Genomic DNA, 23,998 nt, shown 5'->3' with positions numbered 1-23,998 from the left:
CTTTCCTGTTTTTGCCACCAAAATGGATAACCTCACATTTATCCACATTATACTGCATCTGCCAAACATTTGCCCACTCACCCAGCCTATCCAAGTCACCCTTGCAGTCTCCTAGCATCCTCCTCACAGCTAACACTGCCCCCCAGCTTAGTGTCATCCGCAAACTTGGAGATATTGCCTTCAATTCCCTCATCCAGATCATTAATATATATTGTAAATAGCTGGGGTCCCAGCACTGAGCCTTGCGGTACCCCACTAGTCACTGCCTGCCATTGTGAAAAGGACCCGTTTACTCCTACTCTTTGCTTCCTGTTTGCCAGCCAGTTCTCTATCCACATCAATACTGAACCCCCAATGCCGTGTGCTTTAAGTTTGTATACTAATCTCTTATGTGGGACCTTGTCGAAAGCCTTCTGGAAGTCCAGATACACCACATCCACTGGTTCTCCCCTATCCACGCTACTAGTTACATCCTCGAAAAATTCTATAAGATTCGTCAGACATGATTTACCTTTTGTAAATCCATGCTGACTTTGTCCAATGATTTCACCACTTTCTGCACATATCTCACTGCACCCTCTCTAAAATCAGATATCTATGACATATCCCACTGTACCCCTTGCCCTCACCCTTGGAGATATTACACTATTCTCTGCATTCAAAAATCAGCCAACACTGTGTACATATCCTACAATAACCCCTCAAAAAGGGCCCCACCTTTGGACATATCCCAATGTATGCCCTGCCTTTCAGAAACTGGCTTTTACCCCTGAATATATCCCATCATACCCCATCCAAAGTTCAGTTGAGTTTAGTCTGTTGTCACGTGTACCGAGATACAGTGAAAAGCTTTTGTTGCGTGCTATCCAGTCAGCAGAAATTTAAATTGTATAAATACATGATATGGGAATAACGTTTAATACAATGGTAAAGCAAAGTCTGATCAAGGATAGTCCGTTAACAGTTGGGAAGAAACTGTCCCTGAATCTGGTGGTGTGCGTTTTCACACTTCTATACCTTTGCCTGGTGGGAGAAGGGTGTGACTCATCCTTGATTATGCTGCTGGCCTTGTCGAGGCAGCGTGAGATATGAATGGAGTCAATAAAAGGGAAGTTGGTTTGTGCAATGGTCTGGGCTGCGTCCATAATTCATTGCAATTTCTTGCGGTCTTGGATGGAGCTGTTCGCAAACCAAGCTGTGATGCATCCTGATAAAATGCTTTCTATGGTGCATCGGTAGAAGTTGGTGAGAGTTGTAGGGGACATGCCGAACTTCCGAAGCCTTCTAAGGAAGTAGAGGCATTGGTGTGTTTTATTGGTTGTTGCTTCATATATGGGTCACCCAAGAGAAGCTCTTGGTGATTTTGTCTCCTCTGAATTTGATGTTTTCAGCCATCTCTACTTCGGCACTGTCAATGCAATTTGGGGTATGTGTACCACTTCGCTTCCTGAAGTCGATCACCATCTCCTTTGTTCATATCCTCTCCGCCTCTTGCAAGGCCTCTGGTTGTCCTTTCACTTGCTTGCTTGAAAGGCTCTAGCCGAAGTACATAAGAAATAATAGTTAGAGTTTGTCACTCAGCACCATGTACTTGAGCTGCCAGAGATTCCAAAGATTGACGACCCGTATTTCCTCTCTTCTACCCTGAATGGCCATCTGTTTGAGTTGAGACTGACCCCTCCCATTCTCAACTGTTCAATGAAGAGGAATATTATTCCTGTAAGAATTTTGCATGTTTCAATTAAATCGCCTTCCATTCTCCTAAATGCAAGAGAGTTTAAGCTCAATGTACTTCAGCTCTTGTCACACAACAAACCCTACATACCAACTCCTTCGCTCCATAGATGCTGCTGCACCCGCTGAGTTTCCCCAGCAATTTTGTGTACCTACCAACAATCTTGATCCTTCCTCACAGCCACCCGAGGCACCTCTAGCCCTCACTTATAGCCGCCTCTCGGGACCCGTCACCTTTGCGTGTCTCTGCACCAAAGCTATGAAGCAAACTGGTGACCTGGATTGCTTCCGTCAGTTGCGGTTCCTTGAAGGATATGTATTGTGGATGAAAAAATACAGTGAAATATCTCGTGGACATTGTGTTATGGAATGATTTAGACATTTTCTAAAAATGTGTAACGTATTAATATAGTTTACGTTTTTCCCCAAAATTATGAGAGCGTGTACTGACCTGGGCAAAATACCTCGAGGAATAAAAATTCTCTTAACTTCAAATATCTCTAAACTCCCCCCCCACAAGTCACACCAGCTTCTGGTTTTCGCCCAACAAACAGCTAACAATGGCCTGCTTCCTTTATCATTGTTACTTTTTTGCATATCTTTCATTCATTGTTCTTTATCTCTCTACATCACCGTCTATATCTCTTCAGAGATGCTGCATGCCCTGCTGAGTCACTCCAGCTTTTTGTGTCTATCTTCGGTTTAAACCAGCATCCTTCCTAAGCGAATAAAAGTATATGTTACCTTTCCCCAACTTTATTGGTCTTGCCTGCAGCTTTTTTGTAGTGCATTCCATAATTTAAGTTGATCCTTAATTCATCTAGGGCTGTTGTGAACATTGGAAATCCTGTGTTTCGGATGAGTTCCGTGCCAGCATGTGTCCTGTAATATAATGAGATTGTGACTGGCTCGAAGCAAGTGGACAATCAATACTATTGTAATACAATAGTAGTCAGTGTCACAACCATATCATTTGAATTGTGTATAGAAACTAAAACTATTGATTCAATAGTTTTAGTTTCTGCTATTGTATTATAATCCTCCCACCTGGGATCAAGAGCTGTGAACTGTACAGTTATTGTATTCTTGGCATGAGACAACCATTTAGATTGAATATAGTTCAGACATTCTTTGTTTAAAATCCAGACTAGGATTCTTCTCTGGAGGCAACTTGTTTCTTAACCTCAGTATAGTTATGCTCTTTCTGTTCCCAGTACTTGTATGCATCTGAAGATACAAAGTGCTGGAGTTACTCAGCAGATCAACAGGGGCAGCCCAGTGGTGCAGCGACAGAGCTGGGTTCAATCATGACTGCGGGGTGTAGGAAAGAACTGCTGATGCTGGTTTAAATTGAAGGTAGACACAAAATGCTGGAGTAACTCAGCGTGGCAGGCAGCATCTCTGGAGAGAAGGAATGGGTGACATTTCGGGTCAAGACCCTTCTTCAGGCTGCGCAGTGCAGTCTGTACGGTATTTGTAAGTTTTCCCTGTAAGCGCGAGGGTTTTCTCCCACAGTCTTAGATGTTCAGGTTTTTAAGTTAATCGGCTTCTGTAAAATTGTTCCTAGTGTGTATGATAATTCTAGTGTAGGGAGTAAGTCAAGTCAAGTTTATTCGTCACATACACATACGAGATGTGCAGTGAAATGAAAAGTGGCAATGCTCGCGGACTTTGTGCAAAAACAAACAAACAACCAAACAAACTACAAACAGAATGGAACAGTATCACATATTATTTTACATATTAAATATTGTGGGTGGAAGGAAAAAGGGAAAAAAACAGCACTTTTAAAAAAAAAGCAGTAGAGTGGTACAGTAAAAGTTAGTCTCTGGTGAGATAGGAGTTTACAGTCCTAATGGCCTCTGGGAAGAAACTCCTTCTCAACCTCTCCGTTCTCACAGCATGGCAATGGAGGCGTTTGCTGGACTGTAGCAGCTGGAACAGTCCGTTGCAGGGGTGGAAGGGGTCTCCCATGATTTTATTAGCTCTGGAGTTGCACCTCCTGATGTATAGTTCCTGAAGGGGGGGCGAGTGAAGTTCCCATAGTGCGTTTGGCCGAATGCACTACTCCTCTGCAGAGCCTTTTTGTCCTGGGCAGAGCAATTCCCAAATCAGATGGTAATATTTCCGGACAAGATGCTTTCCACAGCCGCTGAGTAGAAGCACTGGAGGATCCTCGGAGACACTCTGAATTTCCACAATTGCCTGAGGTGGTAAAGGCGCTGCCTTGCCTTACTCACAAGTGCTGAGGCGTGTGATGTCCATGTCATATCCTCAGAGATGTGGACTCCCAGATATTTAAAACAGCTCACCCTGTAATCACTGGACTCGGTAGGCCGAAGGGTCTGTTTCCACGCTGTATCTCTAAAGTAAAGTAAAGATTAGGGACTGCTCCTAAAATCACTTTTGTATGGATTGATTTATTCATCTGATAATAAACAGAGCACCAGCATTGCTGCAGTATTGCTTTGGGAGTATTGCATTGGGACATTCTGAAACTCGTCTCTAAATCAAGCCAGACGTTCACAACATAACACAGAATTGTCCATTCGTTCTCAGAAATCGTATTTTTAATGTTCTTGCAACTGTGTACAAACACATATGTATCCACCACCTAGTTGACGTGCTTCACAATGGCTAATATTTTAAAACTAGAAACACCATTGAGTCACTGCCTATTTATTGAGACGTTTTGGTTGTGAATCTCTAATAGTTTTGTAACAATCCCAACAATGGGCAGACAAACTTGTTCTCTATTATCAGTGGAGTAAATCAAACATACAAAAGTAAAGGGCCTGTCCCACTAACGCGACTTTTATGCGACTGTCAAGCTCGAGGGCACTCACCTGAAAAACCTCGAGCTGGATCGATCGTGAGCGATGAAACCGCGAGCCGGATCGACCGTCTGCACGCACACACACACACGCGCGCGCGCGCACACACACACACACACACACACACACACACACACACACACACACACACACACACACACACACACCTGGCACAGTTACGTTAAGTCCTTTAGAGAACGCGAGGGGGGGGGGGGGGGGGGAGAGAAGGGGGGAGAAGGAGTGGAGACACTTTTAAGAAGCCAGACAACTTTTAGTAAAGTTTAGCGGGCATTTAACATTACCGGTCGGTTTACTTAATTTTTTTTTCTCAACGAGCTTAACCTTCGACTACCTTCGATTACCTTCGATTACCTATGATAGCATTACAACCTACCTTGACTAAACCTACGACCTTATTTTATTCGGGGGCATTTTTCAGCATGTTGAAAAAAACGGCGCGACCTAGCTGAGTCCTCGAGTACGCGGGGACTACTCTCGAGTATGAAGGAGAGTTACAAAGACCTTGGACCTCCTAGGACCTCGTGTCGACCATGCTGCGAATATGTGTCGAGGGCAAACTCTTCTAAACTCATGAATTAGGTCGCTGCAATGGGACAGGCCCTTAACCCTTGCATCCCCTGTCTTTCCATCACTCTCCCACCCAGTTGTACTCGCTTCAAAGTTGTCTTGTTGAGTCTCATTGTCTGTAACTCATTTTCACCTAGCCCACTGCTAACAATGACCTGTTTCCTTTATCCTCGTTACATTTTTTGCATATCTTTAATTCATTTGTTCTATATCCATCTCTTTCACCTATATCTCTCGTTTCCCTTTCCCTGACTCTCAGTCCGAAGAAGGATCTCGACTCGAAACGTCACCTATTTCTTTTCTCCAAGGATGCTGTCTGACCGGCTGAGTTACTTCAACTTTTTTGTGTCCATCTTCAGTTTAAACCAGCATCTGCAGTTCCCTTCTACGTACAAAAGAGATTGTAGGAACAGGCCTTTGATCTCTTCTGAGGGGTGATTAATGCTAGACAACAGAAAGATTGCTACATTTTATTGTCACATGTACCTAGGTACAGTGAAATTCTTTTTTGCATGGTAAAATCTTCTGTAAAAATCTTTGTATACATAGGCACAATCATACTTGAATACAAGACTGTAAGGATAGTAGATTACACTAAGATAGTACACAAGTTGCCATGTTTCCAGCACCATCTTGTACCCTTCAAGTTTAAAGTTTAATAAATGTAGTCTTTAGTGTACAGTGTATAAGTGTAGTGTAGTTATGAACCAACTCTTCTCTATACCGTTACAATATTTTTCTTCACCATATACTTATTCAGTTCCCTCCCTCACAATGGGTCCTGACAATCTCACTTCTGTATCTTTCTCTTAATTCTCTTCCCCTTTGTTTTATACTTGCGGCCTTTAGTCCGTGATCCTTCCATCAAGGTGAATAGCTTCCCGCTATCCACTCGGCCTAATACCTGCTCATTTTATATATTTATTTTGGCCATTTAGAACGGAGACGAGGTAAAACTTTATCACCCAGAGTTGTAAATCTGTGGAATTCTCTGCCTCAGAAGGCAGTGGAGGCCGATTCTATGGATGCTTTCAAGAGAGAGTTAGATAGAGCTCTTAAAGATTGCGGAGTCGAGGGATATGGGGAGAAGGCAGGAACAGGGTACTGATCAGTGGATGATCAGCCATGAACACAGTGGATGATCAGCCATGAACACAGTGAATGGCGGTGGCTGGCTCGAAGGGCCGAATGGCCTACTCCTGCACGTATTGTCTATCTCCCCTCAGACATCTCCTCTAAAGAAAACACACCCAGCCTCTCAAATCCTTGTAACTAGTCCCTCATTCCAGGAATAATTATTTTCTCAAGTCTTGCTGGAAAGGGTTTGCATGCTTACTGTAATGTGTTGACCAGAATTGAACACTGTATTCCAGTTGAATCGCATCTACTGTTTCTTAATTTTAACTAGTTTGAATTCTCTGTGACATCTCTCTCTGGCAATATGATGTGGAATACTGTGGCATTCTCTTTGTTCACTGCCACCAGCCTTTTCTTCTCCTTCCTTCCCTGTAGTTCCCAGACACTTAAAATATCTCCAATATTTAATGCACGGACCTGTATCCTTGAATCAAGTTTTTGTTATTATGATTATGTCAGTGTTACGTGGGTATCAGTGAAAACTCAGCTCGCCTATCCTACTTGCCCCTCCAAGCATGTTTACAGTCAGGCCTCTTTGCCCCACCATGTCCATTCATCACTTTTTCGCTGATAAAATCAGCACAATCTAATAATAATAATAATAATAATAATAATATCTTTTAATGTCATTGCACGTCAGTGCAACGAGATTTAGTGTGCAGCTCCACTGATGTACAAGAAAGGTAAATCTATCAATCTTTATCCCCTGTACCCGACTCCCCAGCATCTACTCCACCACCTACCAAGGCCCCTCCTTTCAACATCTCCACTGACCTCCTTACCCCTCCTCCACACTGCTTCCTCTCCCAGTTTGACCTGGTCACCCCTATTGCAATCTCCAAACTCATCAGCTCTTCCAAACCCACTACCTGCTCCCTCGACCCTCTCCCCACTCCCCTGTTGAAGTCCTGCCTCCCCGTTCTCTGCCCCTACCTCACTAATCTCTTCAACTCCTCATTGTCCCAAGGAATTGTCCCCTCCGCTTTCAAAACTGCTGCTGTTACACCAATCTTAAAGAAACCTGGTCTTGATCCCTCCTCTCTCATTAACTACCGCCCAATCTCAAACCTCCCCTTTCTTTCAAAAACCCTGGAGCGTATCGTTGCGTCGCAACTTCATTCCCACCTCCTTGCGTATAACCTACTTGAACCCCTCCAATCTGGCTTTCGCCCCCTCCATAGCACAGAAGCTGCTCTCCTCAAAGTCCTCAACGACCTCCTCACCTCTGCTGACACTGGTTCCCTCAACATCCTCATCCTCCTCGACGTGAGCGCAGCCTTCGATACAGTGAACCATAACATCCTGCTCACCAGACTCAAAGACCTCGGCATTGAAGGCTCTGCACTCAGCTGGCTCCGTTCCTACCTTTCCAACAGATCCCACTTCATCTCTCTCCACAACCACACCTCTGCTACAGCCAGCAGTCACTCAAGGCGTTCCCCAAGGCTCCGTACTCGGCCCCCTCCTCTTCATCATCTACATCCTCCCCCTTGGTCAGATACTCCGCCACTTCAACCTGGACTTCCACTGTTACGCTGATGACACCCAGATCTACCTCGGCACCAAATCCCCCCACAACCCCCCCCCCTCCCATATCAACTCCTGTTTGTCAGCTATAAAAACCTGGATGCAACATAATTTCCTCAAACTCAACAGCGATAAGACAGAATTCCTCCTCATAGGCTCCAAAGCCACACTCAGTAAAATCAATAACCCCACTCTCACCATCGACGGCACCACTGTCTCCCCATCTCCCCAGGCCCGCAACCTTGGCATGATCTTTGATTCCGCCCTCTCCCTTGAGCCTCACATCCGCCATGTCATTAAAACCTCCTTCACTCCAGTCCTCAAACAACTTCACTGGCACCGGATCAACTACAAAATCCTGATCCTCACCTACAAATCCCTCCACCATCTGGCCCCCCCATATCTCACTGACCTCCTCTCCCCCTACCAACCCTCACGGTCCCTCAGATCCACATCAGCCGGTCTCCTCTCCATCCACAAGTCCAACCTCCGCAGTTTTGGGGACAGAGCCTTTTCCAGGGCAGCTCCAAGGCTCTGGAACTCCCTCCCCCAACTGATCCGCAATTCTGTGTCCCTCACCATCTTCCAGTCCCGCCTCAAGACCCATCTCTTCACCTCTGCCTATCCTTAGCCCCACGTCCCCCTCCCTTTTCATCTGTGCATTAATTGCCTCATATTGTGTTTTGTATTGAATTCTGTCTTTACTTTGTGTACTAGTCATGTCTCTACTATTTATTTCATTCCCCTTACATGTTTTTCCTCTACCTGCTAAATTTTTGTAAGGTGTCCTTGAGACTCTTGAAAGGCGCCCATAAATAAAATGTATTATTATTATTATTATAATATTATTATTATTATTCCGATCTTTTTGTACAAGTCCTCCCCAGTTACAACAGGGTGGGTCCCATTCCTCAGAACTGATTGTATCCCGAAAAGTTTGCATGTTGGAAATGTGGCCCTATGCCAATATATTTAGATAAAAGTAAAGGCCAGCCAACGGCAACATATGGTTTATGCAGAGCATTTAACTCAGCCATTCAGATGCTGCTGCATACTGAGTTAACACTTGGCAGAAGATACCTGCAGCAGCTGGCAATTTCATACAAACGGCCAATGGCTCTTTATTGTCACAGGTACCGTGAAATTATTTTTTTGCATACAGTGTTGAACACTATTAATATACATATGCAGAGACCAAGCGTAGGCTTGGCGATCGTTTCGCCGAACACCTCCGCTCGGTCCGCATTAACCAACCTGATCTCCCTGTGGCTCAGCGCTTCAACTCCCCATTCCGAATCCGACCTCTCCGTCCTGGGCCTCCTCCATAGCCAGAGTGAGCACCACTGGAAATTGGAGGAGCGGCACCTCATATTCCGCTTGGGCAGTCTGCACCCTAGTGGCATAAACATTGAATCCTCCAATTTCCGGTAGCCCTTGCTGTCTTCTCCCCTTCTCAGTTCTCACTCAGCCCTCGGGCTCCTCATCTTCCTTTTTCCTTTCTTCTCCCCGCACCCCCCCCCCATCTCCCCTCCACCCTACATCAGTCTGAAGAAGGGTTTTGGCCCGAAACGTTGCCTATTTCCTTCGCTCCATAGATGCTGCTGCACCCGTTGAGTTTCTCCAGCTTTTTTGTGTACCTTCGATTTTCCAGCATCTGCAGTTCCTTCTTAAAAAAAAAAATCCAAGTAGAAGATATCCGTTGCTTAAAGCCCAAACACCCATTATGTCATGTTTTAATCTGAACAAATTTAAGCACATTTATTACAGCTCCATAACAGGACTTGCTGACTTACGGGCTATTCCCAGGGACAGATTTATACACGGGCTTCAAGCGGTGCTGGACGACCATCAATTTGGCGGTGAAAGATACTTGTTGGTGTCCCAGCAGAACGAGATGCCTGTCGGGGAATGTTGCCAGTTGGCCAGCTCCAGACTGCAGGAGCGTGCGCTGAGGGACGCACTGAAGCTTGGTGCATCCAATGCCAAGGCTCTGTGGGGGGGAGGACTATAGTCTGGGGTCCCTCAAACAAGGGAAGGGATATCACCCCAGGGGACCACATGAGCGGCGAGGGTGGTTTCCTGAAGGATAGGTGTGCACACGACTGAGTATGACACTATTGAATGTATAGACACTGAGAATATATGAAGAGTTTGTGCATTGAATATATTTTTCATTCTGAATGAAGTATAATTTTGAAATAAAAAGTTATTGAGTAGCTACATGTTATTGTAGGCAGATAATTGGTAGTCTGCTCTGACTTCCTAACTCCACCCATTTAAACATCTTATCAACTCCTCCTAGATTATCGCCAGATCTGTTAATAATGGCAATGCTTATTTAAAGAGCAAGGAAAAGAAAGAGCATAGTTATCCAGCACCTGCAGTTCCTTTTTATTACTTTATAGCATAGGAGTTATTCTGTGTGGGCCATCCTATGCCGTGCAACCTTCAAAAACACAACCCTGTCTATCTTGAGTTGTAATGGTGGAATGCTGTGTAGGTGTTGCAGGAAATTTAGAAATTTTTGTTGGGTTCCAAAGAAGAATTACTTCAACATAGCTGACATTGAGAATTTGAGCTTTACCTGCTTCTCGGAATCCTTCATTATAGTTATGAATATATAATTGGATTGTGAATAAAACCACTATCGTTTTCAATGAAGCTGATCAGCAGATCTGAAATTTTTTCATTTGAAGTCAGGAAAAAATCTTTTGGGCTAATTGTGGGGCTGTTGCTTGTTATTCTTGAAGTGATGGGTTGTGATCTCTTGCACTTGCCCGAGGTGGAAATTGTTGCTTTTGTCTAAGGTCCTGTCTGGAAGAAAGCCTGGTGTATCATTTGCTTGATTCACCACTAAATTATCAGCCTTTATAACAGGCTTAAAATGCTTGTCCCACTTGGCAATTTTTTTTTCGGCGACTGCTGGCATCATCGACTGATCAGGTCACCGAAAAATTTGTGGCGTGATGCGGCAGTGACGGGACATGATGACATATCGACGCGCGGTGTTTTTTCAAGTGTCGCAACATTTTTTGTCGCTGCTGGATTTTGAAATGTTCAAAATCTTTTGGCGACACTGATATGACGCTGGCAGTCGCCGAAAAAATTGCCAAGTGGGACAGGCCCTTAAGTTTCAGGAGTGACTTTAGACGTTAGCATGAATATAGGCCCTTCATTAAGGATAGCTCCTTATTCTTCATTGTTTTTGCATTGAATCTCCGAAGCATCCATAATGGATTTTTGGTATACTGACGACAATGCCGTCCTTGTGTGTCTGAGCTGATTAACCTTCAGATCTCCATTCGTCTTGTGTGTGTGTGTGTGTGTGTGATTCCGTAGCACAAGGTTCTTGCTTCACATTAACACGATTAAGATGTTCCATCAGGTCGATCCACCACAATGTGGCATTAATGCACAATCAAGCTGCCAGTTATCTTTGTAGCCTCATTTCTCAAAATGCTAATGTTGAGTGAGAGACTCACAAAATGAAGTACATGCTGATTGTGAGCAAAGGAAGAAGAGACCGACCTCTCACTACAGGGAAATCATCATCTCTACCTATGAATGCTTGATTTACCAACATGGCCACGAGGGTCAAGATTGGAAGGATCTACGTTTACCTACTTCCTTGGCACCCAAGAAATTCCTTTGCATCATGTGGGCCTGTTTGCACCATTAATGACGGCAACCATGCTGAAGCCTCTGTAATTAATGCTGACCATAGGTTCTTGTCCACCAATTCCTTATGAACTGGACATGGTTTACAGATCCAGATTCCCAAACAAACATTGTGCTCCCTGCTTTCCCAAGATTGGAGATCCATAGTTGGATTAGAAGAAATGCCACAAAGACATGTTGAAAACATATCTAGCTCATCAAGTGTTTATCCTTAGGTTTCTGGATTCCTCCACCTTTTCAAGCAGTGAGTTCCTGACTTCTTCAACCCCTTCACCTCCCCCATCACACCTTAATCTTCAGATTCCTTGTGATCTTTCAACCACAGACCTGCATCAAACCTTTGCTTAAATATCTATAATTGCTTTTGCTTCAAACATTCAGGCAGGGAGATCTACATTTTTGATGAAGAACCGTTTGAGTCTAAAGTTAAAATCCGATCCATCCACTTGAAACTCGATCCATAAAGGCATAATTGATATTTTTTCCCCATATCTAATTCCACCCAGAGGATTGTGAAAAGTCAAATTACACTTGCCAGTAACTCCTGAAAAAGATACTCCAACTCCAAACAGTTTCGTTTTTAGAGAAACAGGGCCTTTGGCCCACCAAGTCCGCTCCGAACTGAGATCATCCCGTGCACTAACACTATCCTACACACGAGGACCAATTTACAATTTTTACCGAAGCCAGGTTACCTACAAACCTGTATGTCTTTGTACTGTGGTAGGAAACCAGAGCACCCAGAGAAAACCCACGCAGTCACGGGGGGAATGTACAAACTCTGTACAGGCAGCACCTGCAGTCGGGATCGAACCAGCGACCTAGGTGCTGTAAGGCAGCAGCTCTACTGCTGCGTCACTGTGCTGCCCACATTGAAGAACCCATGTCAGGGTTGAAGTCCTTTATCCACTACCCTCCCACCTCAATGACGATGCCACATCTGGTCATGACACTTAAAGGAAGCTGATGGTTAGAAATGTCTTGGCATCATTCACTGCCCATCCCTGTGCTGTATATCCCTGCCTGATTGTAGCACCAAGGTGTAAAGTAAGGGTGAAACACACTGTGTTAGCTGACAACTCAATTTTAGCCGTCAGTATGTTTAACCCTACTAGTATTCCATTACAAAAGGTAAATTTGAAAGAGACACCGGCAGATGCACACAAAATCCTTTGCCAAATATTGTACATTAGCTGGACGAAGTTCATTGCCTCCTCCCTCGCTGACTTTCGCTCACTGATATCAAGACTAACTTTAAACAGAAGCATGAGAATGAGCTTCTAGTGCCCACCAATACTCCCATCTGCATTGTTGTTTTCATGTCAAAGTTGAAATTGACCTTAGAAAATCACCTTCCCATACTTACTGGTGAGTTTTCCATTGTACGCAGTTGCCATCCACTCCAAGTCAAACTGACCTGTGTAAAATACCTAACCAGATTGGCACAGGCTGATGTTTTCTTGTACTTACCCGGCCTTGAGTGAACCCAAGTGTTTCGAAGTATAAGCCAAGTCTGACGCTCACAGTTATATCCCGTTGAGCTCAGGTTAGGTTACACGGTTCTGATTCTTAATGTTCTTTTTGGTGATAAATTTCTTCTAAATTCTTTCTCGTGCTTTTGGTACAAGTGTATAAAAGAATCAACCACTTAAAATGTATCATTATCGCAAGGCAAGTGACTGAAGAGGTTGAATTTTCTTCACACAAATGTACTGGGTCATTGACTGTTTTGCCAAAGGGCGTGGCTGTGCTTTGCAAGTTTGGAAGAAAATATGAATAAATATTGGAAACTGCAAAATACAGGACAATTCCAATTTTGTGCAGGGATATGACGAAGGACATGGTGCTGTTACATTCTTTTAGGCTTGTTAAAGGATTCGGAGGAGAGCCTTGGGCACTGCAATAGATTTTGGTTTGATGCAAGATTGTGGCGTGGGAATGGTACAGTGAGATTAGATTGCAGGGAGAGAATAAACAGAAGAATGAGTTTGGGATTGATGCAATGCTGCAAGAATAATAAATTATAGGATATGTTTTCCGTTCCTCCATTAAAGCAGACGGGAGTTCAAACTGAAGTAATGAAATCCTCTCTCCGCACTGTTTCTGGCCGAGGTGAAATCAGTTTTTTGTTTTCTGCATTTGAAGCAATTAGCAATGGTCCAAACCTCGGCTCTTAACTTACATGGTTCATGACATGTAAAGCGTTAGCTTTTATTGTTCTGAAATTTGTAGGAATATACTTTGCAACCATAAAGTGTCACTTAATTAAGGAGTTCTTTAGCTTGAAAGTATTTGCACGGATTGAAAGAAGTGATGAGAAATGGAATATGCATCCTCTGTCGCTGTGTAACACTTTTAACAGGGTTTTTTTTTCAACTGAGTTCTTAAGTACATAAGAAATCTGTACTACATATTGTAGTTGAGTAAAATGTTAAAAAGTGCTTCACAGGGACAACATCGGGTTAAAACCCCTGTCCCACGGTACGAGTTCATTCCAAGAGCTCTCCCGAGTTTGCCCTGATTCGAACTCGAAGATTCACGGTAATGGCCACTCGTCTGTACTCGGGGCTCTCGTGGACATTTTTCATCATGTTGAAAAATCTTCACGAGTCTTCCCATGCTTACCTGCCGTTAGCGAGTCTTCCCGAGTACCTGCCGTTAGCGCTAAGAGACGTCCCCGAGATCCGATGTACCCGCTACGTTCATTCTCCGTGCTTACCACGAGTTTGATTTTTTTTTAAACTCGGGAGAGCTCTTGGAATGAACTCGCACTGTTGGACAGGGCTATGAGGTTTTTACACTGAACCCATGAAGGAGATTTTGGGCAAAATGACGTTGATACAAATTATTTTAGCAGATTTCTGGAATTTCATTTTTCAACCTTTTTTAATGTGTTCTAGTTTATTTAGTTTATATTTCGGACCAAACATATTGCATGCACTGAACATTTGCAAACAACCTTTGCTACCAAAATATATTCACCACTTAATGGTGGTGTTTGTACAAGTTAAGCTAATGGATACAATGAATTGATTCAATGAAAAGATTTAATGTTTCATTTAATTGACTCTGTTAATTCATTTTCTGCAATTGTATGTTTGTACATATGAAGATGCAAGTAATATGAAAATCTGAGAACCAGTGTTTCCGTAAATATGCCGGCCTGTTCAGTGCATTCATTGAACTGAGTAACTTCAAGCGGAGAATGCAGGAAGAACTCTTTTGAAGAATTGGAACTTTATTCTTTAAGTGATAGATGAGTCTGCGAATGGATTTGAATGCCATAATCATTTTTGTATCATGAAGTGGCCTGCACATCTGCTGCCTTTTACTATTTTCCTTTTCAAAATAGGATGATTGGAAGTTTTGTGCTTAACAGAGCTGGGATAAATGACTTTTTTAATGTATGCGATGGAGGGCAGGTTTTTGTTTCAGTAATAAACACACTTCTATCAAATACGAATAGACACTAAATGCTGGAGTAGCTCAGCGGGACAGGTAGCTTCTCTGGAGAGAAGGAATGGGTGACGTTTCAGGTCGAGACCCTTCTTCAGACATTCAAATACGAAGTCGGTGTTTTTTAAGGTTTTGAAAATACCTCCCATTGCTACATTTTGCATACCTTACACAAATCTTGCATTGGGATGTTCAAAGCATTCTATTCCTTATAGTCAAGGAAGATTACTGTTAACTTCCATTCACCGAATAAGATAACATTTCATTGCATCATATTTGTGATGTCGAAACTATAGCCAAGTGGTATGTGTCCTCAAAACTAATGGACAATCAATCCTCAATGATTTTGTTTTTGCTAATTTGTCCCATTTGATCAATGACCTTGCAGTTCTGGTGAAAGCTTGTTAAGCTGGAATATTGATGCTAGTTTTTTCCCCCCACAGAATTGACGCCTGATCTGTTGAATATTTCAACATTTTCTACTTTTATCAACCCACAATCAATGGACTGCTTTTATAGAAATTAATCCAGTGTTCGGTGAGTAATTATTTCTGTGTTTAATTAGAGAGGATAAGGTTTGGAGACTGTTTTTTCAAGAGCAAGCTTATCAACTGAGGATGTTATTTTCATTGCCTCCCAAGTTGTGGAGAGAAAGCAACATTACTACCTACATGCCCATTTTGCAAATCTTGAAGGCCACCATTGCATTTGGATGAGGGTATACTTATTTAAAATTCCCCACTGTTCAAATCGCATTATTATTAGGGCATAACTGGTTAAATATTGAAGAAAGATTTTGTATACGAGGATGGTATTCCCTTGAATATGGAAAATTTGAAGAGGTGAACTTATTCAAAACTGTTTACCTCACATTTGTGTAATGCCTTAGCTTATCTTCAAATTGTCTCAAAAATGCTTAGCCATCCATAAAGTATTGTTGAAATTGGTTGTTTATGTAAATGTGTAATGGGCCCGTCCCACTTGGGTGATATTTTAGGTGACTACAGGCGACTGCCGAAAAATTTTCAACATGTTGAAAAACTTTCAGCGACAGTGGCTACAATTTGGGCTGTCGTAGGTGATGTCGTAAGTTGTCGCCAGGTTAACGTAGGTTGTAGGTTGTCGCCGGTGCTGACTTCAGTGAATTGCATTGTCCTAGTCGCTGGCAGTCGCCTAAAAAATTGCCTAAGTGGGACAGGCCCATAAGAAGGAACTGCAGATGCTGGTTTAAACCGAAGTTGCACTGACTGCAACTTGCTTGGCCTTGCACGAGTGATGGTGATTATGATTTCTCTATAGAGAGGCTACGTTGATAAAAATGTTCCCGGCTACAGCATTTGCATCTCCTCAATTGCAATGCCAAAGCTTGTAGATTCAATCATCCCATTGATCAGCACCATCTAAACACTTTCTGCAGCATGTTTGTCAGGTACATGCAGGAAATCTCCATCTCGCCTGTTTATGAACACAATTTTTTGTGCCCAAATTTTGATATTCTATTGAAAACATTGTGACTACGTGGATACGTTTCCCATTCTCTTTGCTAATGTGAATTGTTTGGAAAACTATTTAGTGCAACTGTAATCGAGAAAGCTTCACTATGTCGCAATTTGCTTCCCCCTTCACTTGCCGAGTTCCACAACTGCACCTTCTCTAACAGTGTATAGAACTAACAAATTGAACGTAAATAGGAGCAATGTAGTTTTATGTTCTCTTGGGTATGGTTCAGCAGCAGGATAAGACTCTGGATTGCAATTGTGAATCCATTCAATGGCTTCGTGTGAGGCGCTATGTGGAAAGAAGTTGTGCCCCGGCTGAAAAATCATTTACGAGAGGGATTAGGACCCATTGTCTTAAGAGTACAGCCGCCACCATAGATGTGCCTTTCTGTTACATACTGCATTGTAGCAAGTGATTTTGTCTTTCCTCATCTGCTTGCAAAGGGTTCAAGTTCTTCTGCCAAAGGTGAAAGCATCTTCCTGATTTAGAACCGATGCCAGAGCCCAGATGGTGTCTTTGGCATTTTACCAGAGTTGTGCCATCAAGTAGAAAAATAGCCTCGTACGCATATGGGTATTGGCTGCATTGGAAAGAAGTCTGAGATTTCAGCCACATTTGATGGATATCAAAGATCGTGTGTCATCAGGAATTCCTCAATTGTTGCAAGTGATATTAATACAAGTGTGTAAGATCATGAGGGGAGCAGATAGTGTGAATGCACAGACTATTACCCAGGGTAGAAAACTGGTGGAAGATCTAGAGGGTGTAGGTTTAAGGTGAGAGGGGAAATATTCAATAGGAGCCTGATGGGCATCTTTTTCATTCGGAGGTTTGTGGATACATCGAAGCAATTGCTAGGGGAAATAGTTAAGACAGGTACAATAATAACATTTAAAAGACATTTGACAGTTGAATAGATAGGACAGGTTGAGAGAAACATAGGAATACTTTATTGTCACATGTGACTAGGCACAGTGACATTCTTTGCTTGCATACGCAATGTATACAAATAGCGGCCACCTACAGCGCTGACAAAGTTACAAAGCACGCCGGCTTCCCATTTTGTTGTCTTTCGCCCCCAACAGTTCCCTCACACCGGGTCCTCCATTGTCCTTCCACTCCCCCCTCATGGTGGTCCTCCACGCTCTCATCGACCATCGACCACGGGTCGACCCGCGAGGCACCGCTGCCGAAGGGAGGCTTCACCAACAGTCGAGACCCCATTGTCGCGAGGCTCCACTGCTGCCGCCGCTGAGGCCTCACCGGTGTCGACGCCCCATTTCACGCCTCCGTGATGCCGACCCGAGCCCCAGCCGTGGGCTCCGCCGGCCGCCTCACCTGACCCGGGCTTCTACCCGCGAGACCCCGTCCGGGCCCCGACCCGGGCTTCTACCCGGCCAATCGGGAGGCATCGAGACTCCGGCCGAGTCCCCAGTCCACAGCAGTGGCCCGTCGGGAAGCCTTCAGGAAACACGGGTCAAAAGCAGGAAAATTGGACCAGGTTAACATGGTCATGGATGAGTTGGACTGAAGGGCCTATTCAAAGCCACTCGGACTCCATCGTATAGTAAAAACGTCCCCCACCTGCCATGGTGGCATGTTCCAGGCATCTACCTCTCACTGCATCAAAACAAAATTGCCCTGCACATCTCCTTTAGACTATTTGCCCTCTCACTTGAAATTTATGCCCGCTGGTATTTGCCATTTCCACCCTGGGAAAGCGAATCTAATTGTCTACCCTATCAATGGCTCTCACAATTTTATAAACGTCTATCAGGTTTAAATTGGAAATGCTGAGTTTTTAAGTAGTATTCTTGGCTCTTTAAAATGAACAAGTGGATGATTTAATAGTGACCTAGGATTGTTTGCTGGTTTTATGCACATATTTATAGACAAGAGCCTAGCAATAGATTCTCAGCCACTTTCCCAATTTAGCCACCAGTCCTCAGAAGCTCAAGGTTCCTCTGATTTTGTCCACTTGTTATATTGCGGCCTAACATCTAGGAGTTGGCGGCCTTTGCTGGAGAACGACGTTTGAGAGCTCCACCGCGGGGAGCGTACGGGACTTTAACATCGCGTAGCCCGCGATCCCTTTGCCCAGGATCGACCTCGGAGCTCCAACCGCAGGTGCTTGCGGGACTTAACATCACGGAGCTCACGGTCTCTGGAACTCCAAGCCACAGAAGCTTCGATTGCCCCGACACGGTAGCTTCGGTCGCCACGAAGGATGTTCAAGTGCCCCGACCGCGGGAGAATTAAGAGGAAGAAGATTGGACGTTTTTTACGCCTTCCATCACAGTGAAGAATGTGGGGAATCCACTGTGATGGATGTTTATGTTAACTTTTATGTAGTTGTGTGTCCATTTTTTTTTTTTCGTTTGGCTGTGTGGTATTTCGCACATCACTGTATCGTAATTGGTACACGTGACAATAAAAGACCTTTGAAACCTTTAAAATACCATTGATAATGAGAAAACGGTGACTTGCAAGGCCAATTGAGAAGGCAGTAACATTACTGCGGGTCTCAAGTAGTATAAAGGCCGGATACGGTAAGGTATGGTCACATTTGAACTTGTAAGTCCCTTGATGTGACTTGTAATTATTATTTGATATGGCACCATAATGAAACATCAGTCTGTTATTACATTGGTAACGTGCTAATTTTTTTATTCTTTTGATACTGCTTCAGGTATGTGAAATATCTGGGGGACAACATTTGGGTTCAGTGTGTGGTGGCGATGGCTGAACGAGTAGTGGAGGAGGAGGTCATCAATGTCTCCATGTTTCAGGGAAATTCCCACAGTGGTAAGTACCTCCATTGGATAGCATTGTTACCATTTTGTCTTCTGTTTTCATCAGTTTATGCAAAATGAAGATAAAGTGCAATTACAATACAATTCCGTTTATTGTCATTTGAACCTCAAATGAAGTTCAAACAAAAGTTGGTTTCTGCAGTCATACAACAGGAAAAGAACCAAGACACACACCAACACAATTTACACAAACACCTATCACAGTGAATCTCCTCCTCACTGTGATGGAAGGCAAAGTCTTGTCTCTCCCCTGCTCTCCATTCTTCTCTCGATGTCAAAGCCCCCGGCGGGTGCTGGCAAGTCCCGTGGCCGTTAAAGCCACGCCGGGCGATGTCAGGCCCCGCTCCGGGTCGCCTTCAACCCCGCAACTCGGGCGGGAGAAGCTGCCGCTGCGGGAGCTCCGAAAAGCGGTCTCCGCTAGGGACCCGCGAGCTCCCGATGTTCCTGTCCACCGGGCCTGCGGCTGGAGCCTCCGAGCTCCGGAGTCGGGCCGCAGCAAAGCGCCACCACCGCTCCCCACACTCCGAGGCTGGCCAGCCCCACGATGGTAAGAGATGAGGTCGGTTATTAATGAGGTAAATAGGGTGGTGTGGCGGTTGAGTTGCTGCTGTGGCGCCTACACACCCACGTTGGTTTTGTATACAGCCTGTTACCGCTGGCGACTCGCCAGCAGCCTCACGTGAAGGTCCAGACACAAGCTCAATATCAACAAGGTCAGACGCACTAATTGGCCTCATCTTCACACGGGTTATGATTGGTGAGAATGTAGGTAGTGGGGCTTCTGGAATAAACGTGACACAAGGTGTCTGGTTCAGCTAAGTATCGTTTGTTCATTGCTTTCTGTCATGGGATTCAGTAGATCCTACACTGCCGTACAGCACCAGAGACCTGGGTTCAATCCTGACTACGGGTGCTATCTGTACGGAGTTTTAACGTTCTCCCGTGACTGCCTGGGTTTTCTCCGGCTGCTCCGGTTTCCTCCTACTTCCCAAAAGACGTACAGGTTTGGAGGTTAATTGGATTTGGTAAAAATTGTAAGTTGTCCTTGGTGTGTAGGATAGTGCTAGTATACAGGGTGATCGCTGGTTGTCGCCCACTCGGAGGGCCGTAAGGCTTGTTTCTGCGCTGTATCTCTCTAGTAAACTAAACTACATATGTACAGTATTGGAAAAACGGCCAATAAATATACACTAAACAAGACACATAATAAACAGGAAAGGGCGCAAACTACATAATATTTATGTCTACCTTATACATAATATTTAAACGCAGGCTGTGGCAAGATTTGCTCCAGCCACCGGGGGGATCACTCCGTGGAACAACAAACACAGTCCTTTGCTCCCTACGGCTCGTGGTGAAGGATGCCTGGGTGGCAACAGATTTTGTTCGCCAAAACCGAAATCCGTTATCGAGAAGCCTGTAATAACGAAGATGGACTACACAAGCATTCTGCGGGAACCAGTGTGCATTGAAGAAGTAACAAACTATGAATATGATGAATTTCTCTAGAGCTGGCAGTGGGTCCTGCCATATGGTAGAGAACAGCATGTTCCGTTTGTTAGCTTTTCATCAGCCTTTCTATGGAGGGAACAAAAAAAAAGATGTGACAGCTGGTAAATTCAATAAAATGGATTAAATTTGGATGATATTTGCTTATATTTTTAAACCATTCGACAGGTGAAAGGTGCACATCCATTCTTGGAAAGGAAACCCGCCGTAACTATCAGATGCATGAGTTTTAGTTTGAATATAAGGTTGTATTAATATGCTATGTATGTATACAAAGTCAGCCCACTGTCCTCACCAGCTTTGCTCCAGGCCTCAGCCATGGTAACTTCAGTTTCTTACATCAGTTTCGTCTGTATCTCTACGTTGTTAATGTTACGCTGATATACCATACATTTCCGAGTTGTTTCATTCAAATAAAAAGTGCAAACTATTGGAAATATCAGGTTAGGCACTATTTAGGGAGAGATATTATCAACCTGAAACATTCTGTTTTTCAGTCTAAAGTAGTGTTCGAAATGCTGACAATATCTGTTTTAGTTTAGTTTAGTTTTTCAGCATCTGGTTATTTTTCATTTTGTTCCTTTCCTCAACAAATTGATCAAGCCCACACCTGGTCTATACGCTACCTGTGGGGAAACTCTTTAGGAGTGCTTCAAACAAACGCATGATAAATGTTTTGAAAGAGATTTTGTTTCACGGGTCGACAAAAATGCCAGAGAAAATCAGCGTGTTAGGCAGCATCTATGGAGCGAAGGAATAGGTGACGTTTTGCTCCATAGATGCTGCTGCACCCGCTGAGTTTCTCCAGCATTTTTGTCTACCTTCGATTTTCCAACATCTACAGTTCCTTCTTAAACACTAAATCCTTCTGAGACAAATTGTTTCCTGGGTGATCGCTGGTCAGCACAGAATCGGTGGGCCGAATGGCCTGTTTCCACGCTGTATCTCTAAACTAAACTGAAATTGTTTTTCACTTTCTGTGACAGTATGGAGGGACTCTCGCAGCACACCAGTCATCACCATCTCCGATGATTCTGACTCGGATGACGATCCACCAGTTGTGCCCATTAAGATCGAAATGACAGAAGACCAAGATGTTGTACTAATTGAGGTATTGTGCTTTTTGCTGCCTCTTGCCGATGGGGATCAGATTTCGAGATTTTGTGCCTTCTTGCAAACTATGGTAGAAAATAAGCCCTAGAGAAAAGGAACTGCAGGTGCTGGTTTATGTAAAAATGAAAGGCACAAAGTGCTGCAGTGACTCAGTGGGTCACACAGCATCTCTGGAGAACATGGATTGCTGACGTTTTGGGCTGGAACCCTTCTTCAGACTGATTCCTGCTCTCCAACAATTGTTCTGAACCAGACTCACTGCCATAGCCACTCGTGTTTATGCCTGTGACGCCATCTTGTGCCACGTGGCTTCCAGCTCTGTTTCCAGGCCTCCCAGTTTGGACCCAACCAGAATTTCAGGTACCCAGTCTGAAAAAGGGTCTCTACTCAAAACGTCACCTATCCATGTTCTCCAGAGTGCTGCCTGACCCGCTGAGTTACTCCAGCACTTGTGTCTTTTTTTTTGTCGAAAACCTCTGCAAAGTTCCTTGAGCTAACATGCCACATAAAAAAATAATGAGAGTTGCATAAGCATTATTTAAGATGAGATGAAGTATTCAAATGGTGTTCCCCAAGGAATTTTTCCGGCTCCTAAGTATTTAACCATACTTGCCAAAGACATAGATGTAAAAATGAAAATAGAATTGCGTATTCATTTTTCCAGATGACACCAAGTTAGGAAACTATAATAGTAAATGTAGACAAAAGTCTTACAAGTGGGCAGTTTACAGACCAATTAGCCTGCAAACCCGCATGCCCTTGGGATGTGGGAGGAAACCAGAGCACCGGGAGGAAACCCACGTGGTCACAAGGAGAATGTGCAAACTCCACATAGACAGCACCCGAGGTCAGGATCGAACCCGGATTTCTGGTGGTGTGAGGCAACAGCTCTACCCGCTGCACCACTCTGCTGGCCCTGTCGTTAAGCAATGGTTAATGTTGCCCATTTGGGGCTATCCCAACAACAATGTTACTCCTTATTTTCCAAAGTTTTGCTGTTATCATTCGTGCACTTGTCATTAACTGGTGCTCACCTGTCATATCCCTTTCAGCCACCAGAGAGACAAATGCGACCTCCTATCATCATCCGGCCTGCATCAGAATGGCAAAATATCCAACAGGGAGATCAACCAAGGGAAAACCAGGGAGCGAATGGAAACTTTGGAGAGGAGAGGAGCTGTATCATCGTGACTCAACATAATCGAAACCAACTTGTGTCAGATGTTGTTGGAGCTCGGGTCAGACCAGAAGAGGTCCACCCTCAGCCTCCCATAGACGTGGAGGCTGCCCCTGCTGCCGAGCACCAACTTGAGCAGAGGAATGAGGAACAAAATTGGGTGGACCCTGGAGCGGTTGCTGGTCCCAGTGAGCCTCCAGCTGGGCGAACAAATGAGGTAGAACTACTAAACGTTCCACTTTGTTCAGCGGCAAAGACAGTGGAGCGGGAAGAAGCACAAGCGAATGTGGCGCCAGAGCAAGACCCTGTACCGCCGCAGCCCGACGTTGCACAGGAAGCTTTCAGAGAAGAGATTCAGCCAATTGACAACGATCAAATCGTGCAGGAACAGCAGGGGGAAGATTTGTTAGATAATATGATAATGGACCTGGAAAACCTTGAGGAAGCTGCTGACGAAACCAGTGAACTCTTACAGTCACTTGTGAAAGAAACAGTAAGTTCTTGCCATTTGTTAAGGAATCTTTTCCAGTTTAGTGCATTTTGCCGAGCATTTAAATTCTTACCTAATAATTCGCAAGGGATCTTGGGGTCCAATTCCAGAACTTCCTGAAAACGACAATACAAATAGATGGCGTGATAAAGAAGGTATAACTTACGCTTGATTTCATTGGTCGGGGCAATGTTGCCACATGGTGGCGGGGTGAAGCGGCGTGACGCCTGTATTGTCGTGAGCTGTTGCCTCAAGTGTCGTGGCCTTTTTCTTGTCACCGCTTGGTTTTGAAATGTTCAAAACCTCTCGGCGACAGTTAGCTTGGCGTTGCATGACTTCTCCTGGTGCAGGTGCTGTCGTAGGTTGTCGCCATCTGACGTTGGCTGTTGCCGGGTGCTGACTTCGGTGAATTCAAGTGCCGGCAGCCCACGTCATGCAACGT

The 23,998-nt window shown here is 44.2% G+C and overlaps 1 protein-coding gene across 2 annotated transcripts in view; it reads left to right on the top strand.

The window, feature by feature from the left end:
- The window catches only part of rnf216 (ring finger protein 216), a 120,724-nt gene that overhangs the window by 1,695 nt on the left and 95,031 nt on the right, over positions 1-23,998 (top strand). The window contains exons 2-5 of one of the 2 annotated variants that reach the window (XM_033041104.1): positions 15,398-15,491; positions 19,144-19,259; positions 21,763-21,887; positions 22,942-23,559. In XM_033041104.1, coding sequence (XP_032896995.1) covers positions 19,193-19,259; positions 21,763-21,887; positions 22,942-23,559 — 810 coding nt within the window. In that variant the 5' untranslated portion in view covers positions 15,398-15,491; positions 19,144-19,192. The remainder of the gene's footprint in view (positions 1-15,397; positions 15,492-19,143; positions 19,260-21,762; positions 21,888-22,941; positions 23,560-23,998) is intronic. The other variant, XM_033041105.1, reaches the window with a different exon arrangement.

This window comes from Amblyraja radiata, chromosome 22, assembly GCF_010909765.2.
Source record: "Amblyraja radiata isolate CabotCenter1 chromosome 22, sAmbRad1.1.pri, whole genome shotgun sequence".
Lineage (NCBI taxonomy): Eukaryota > Metazoa > Chordata > Chondrichthyes > Rajiformes > Rajidae > Amblyraja > Amblyraja radiata.
This window is presented reverse-complemented; position numbering and strand designations above follow the sequence as displayed.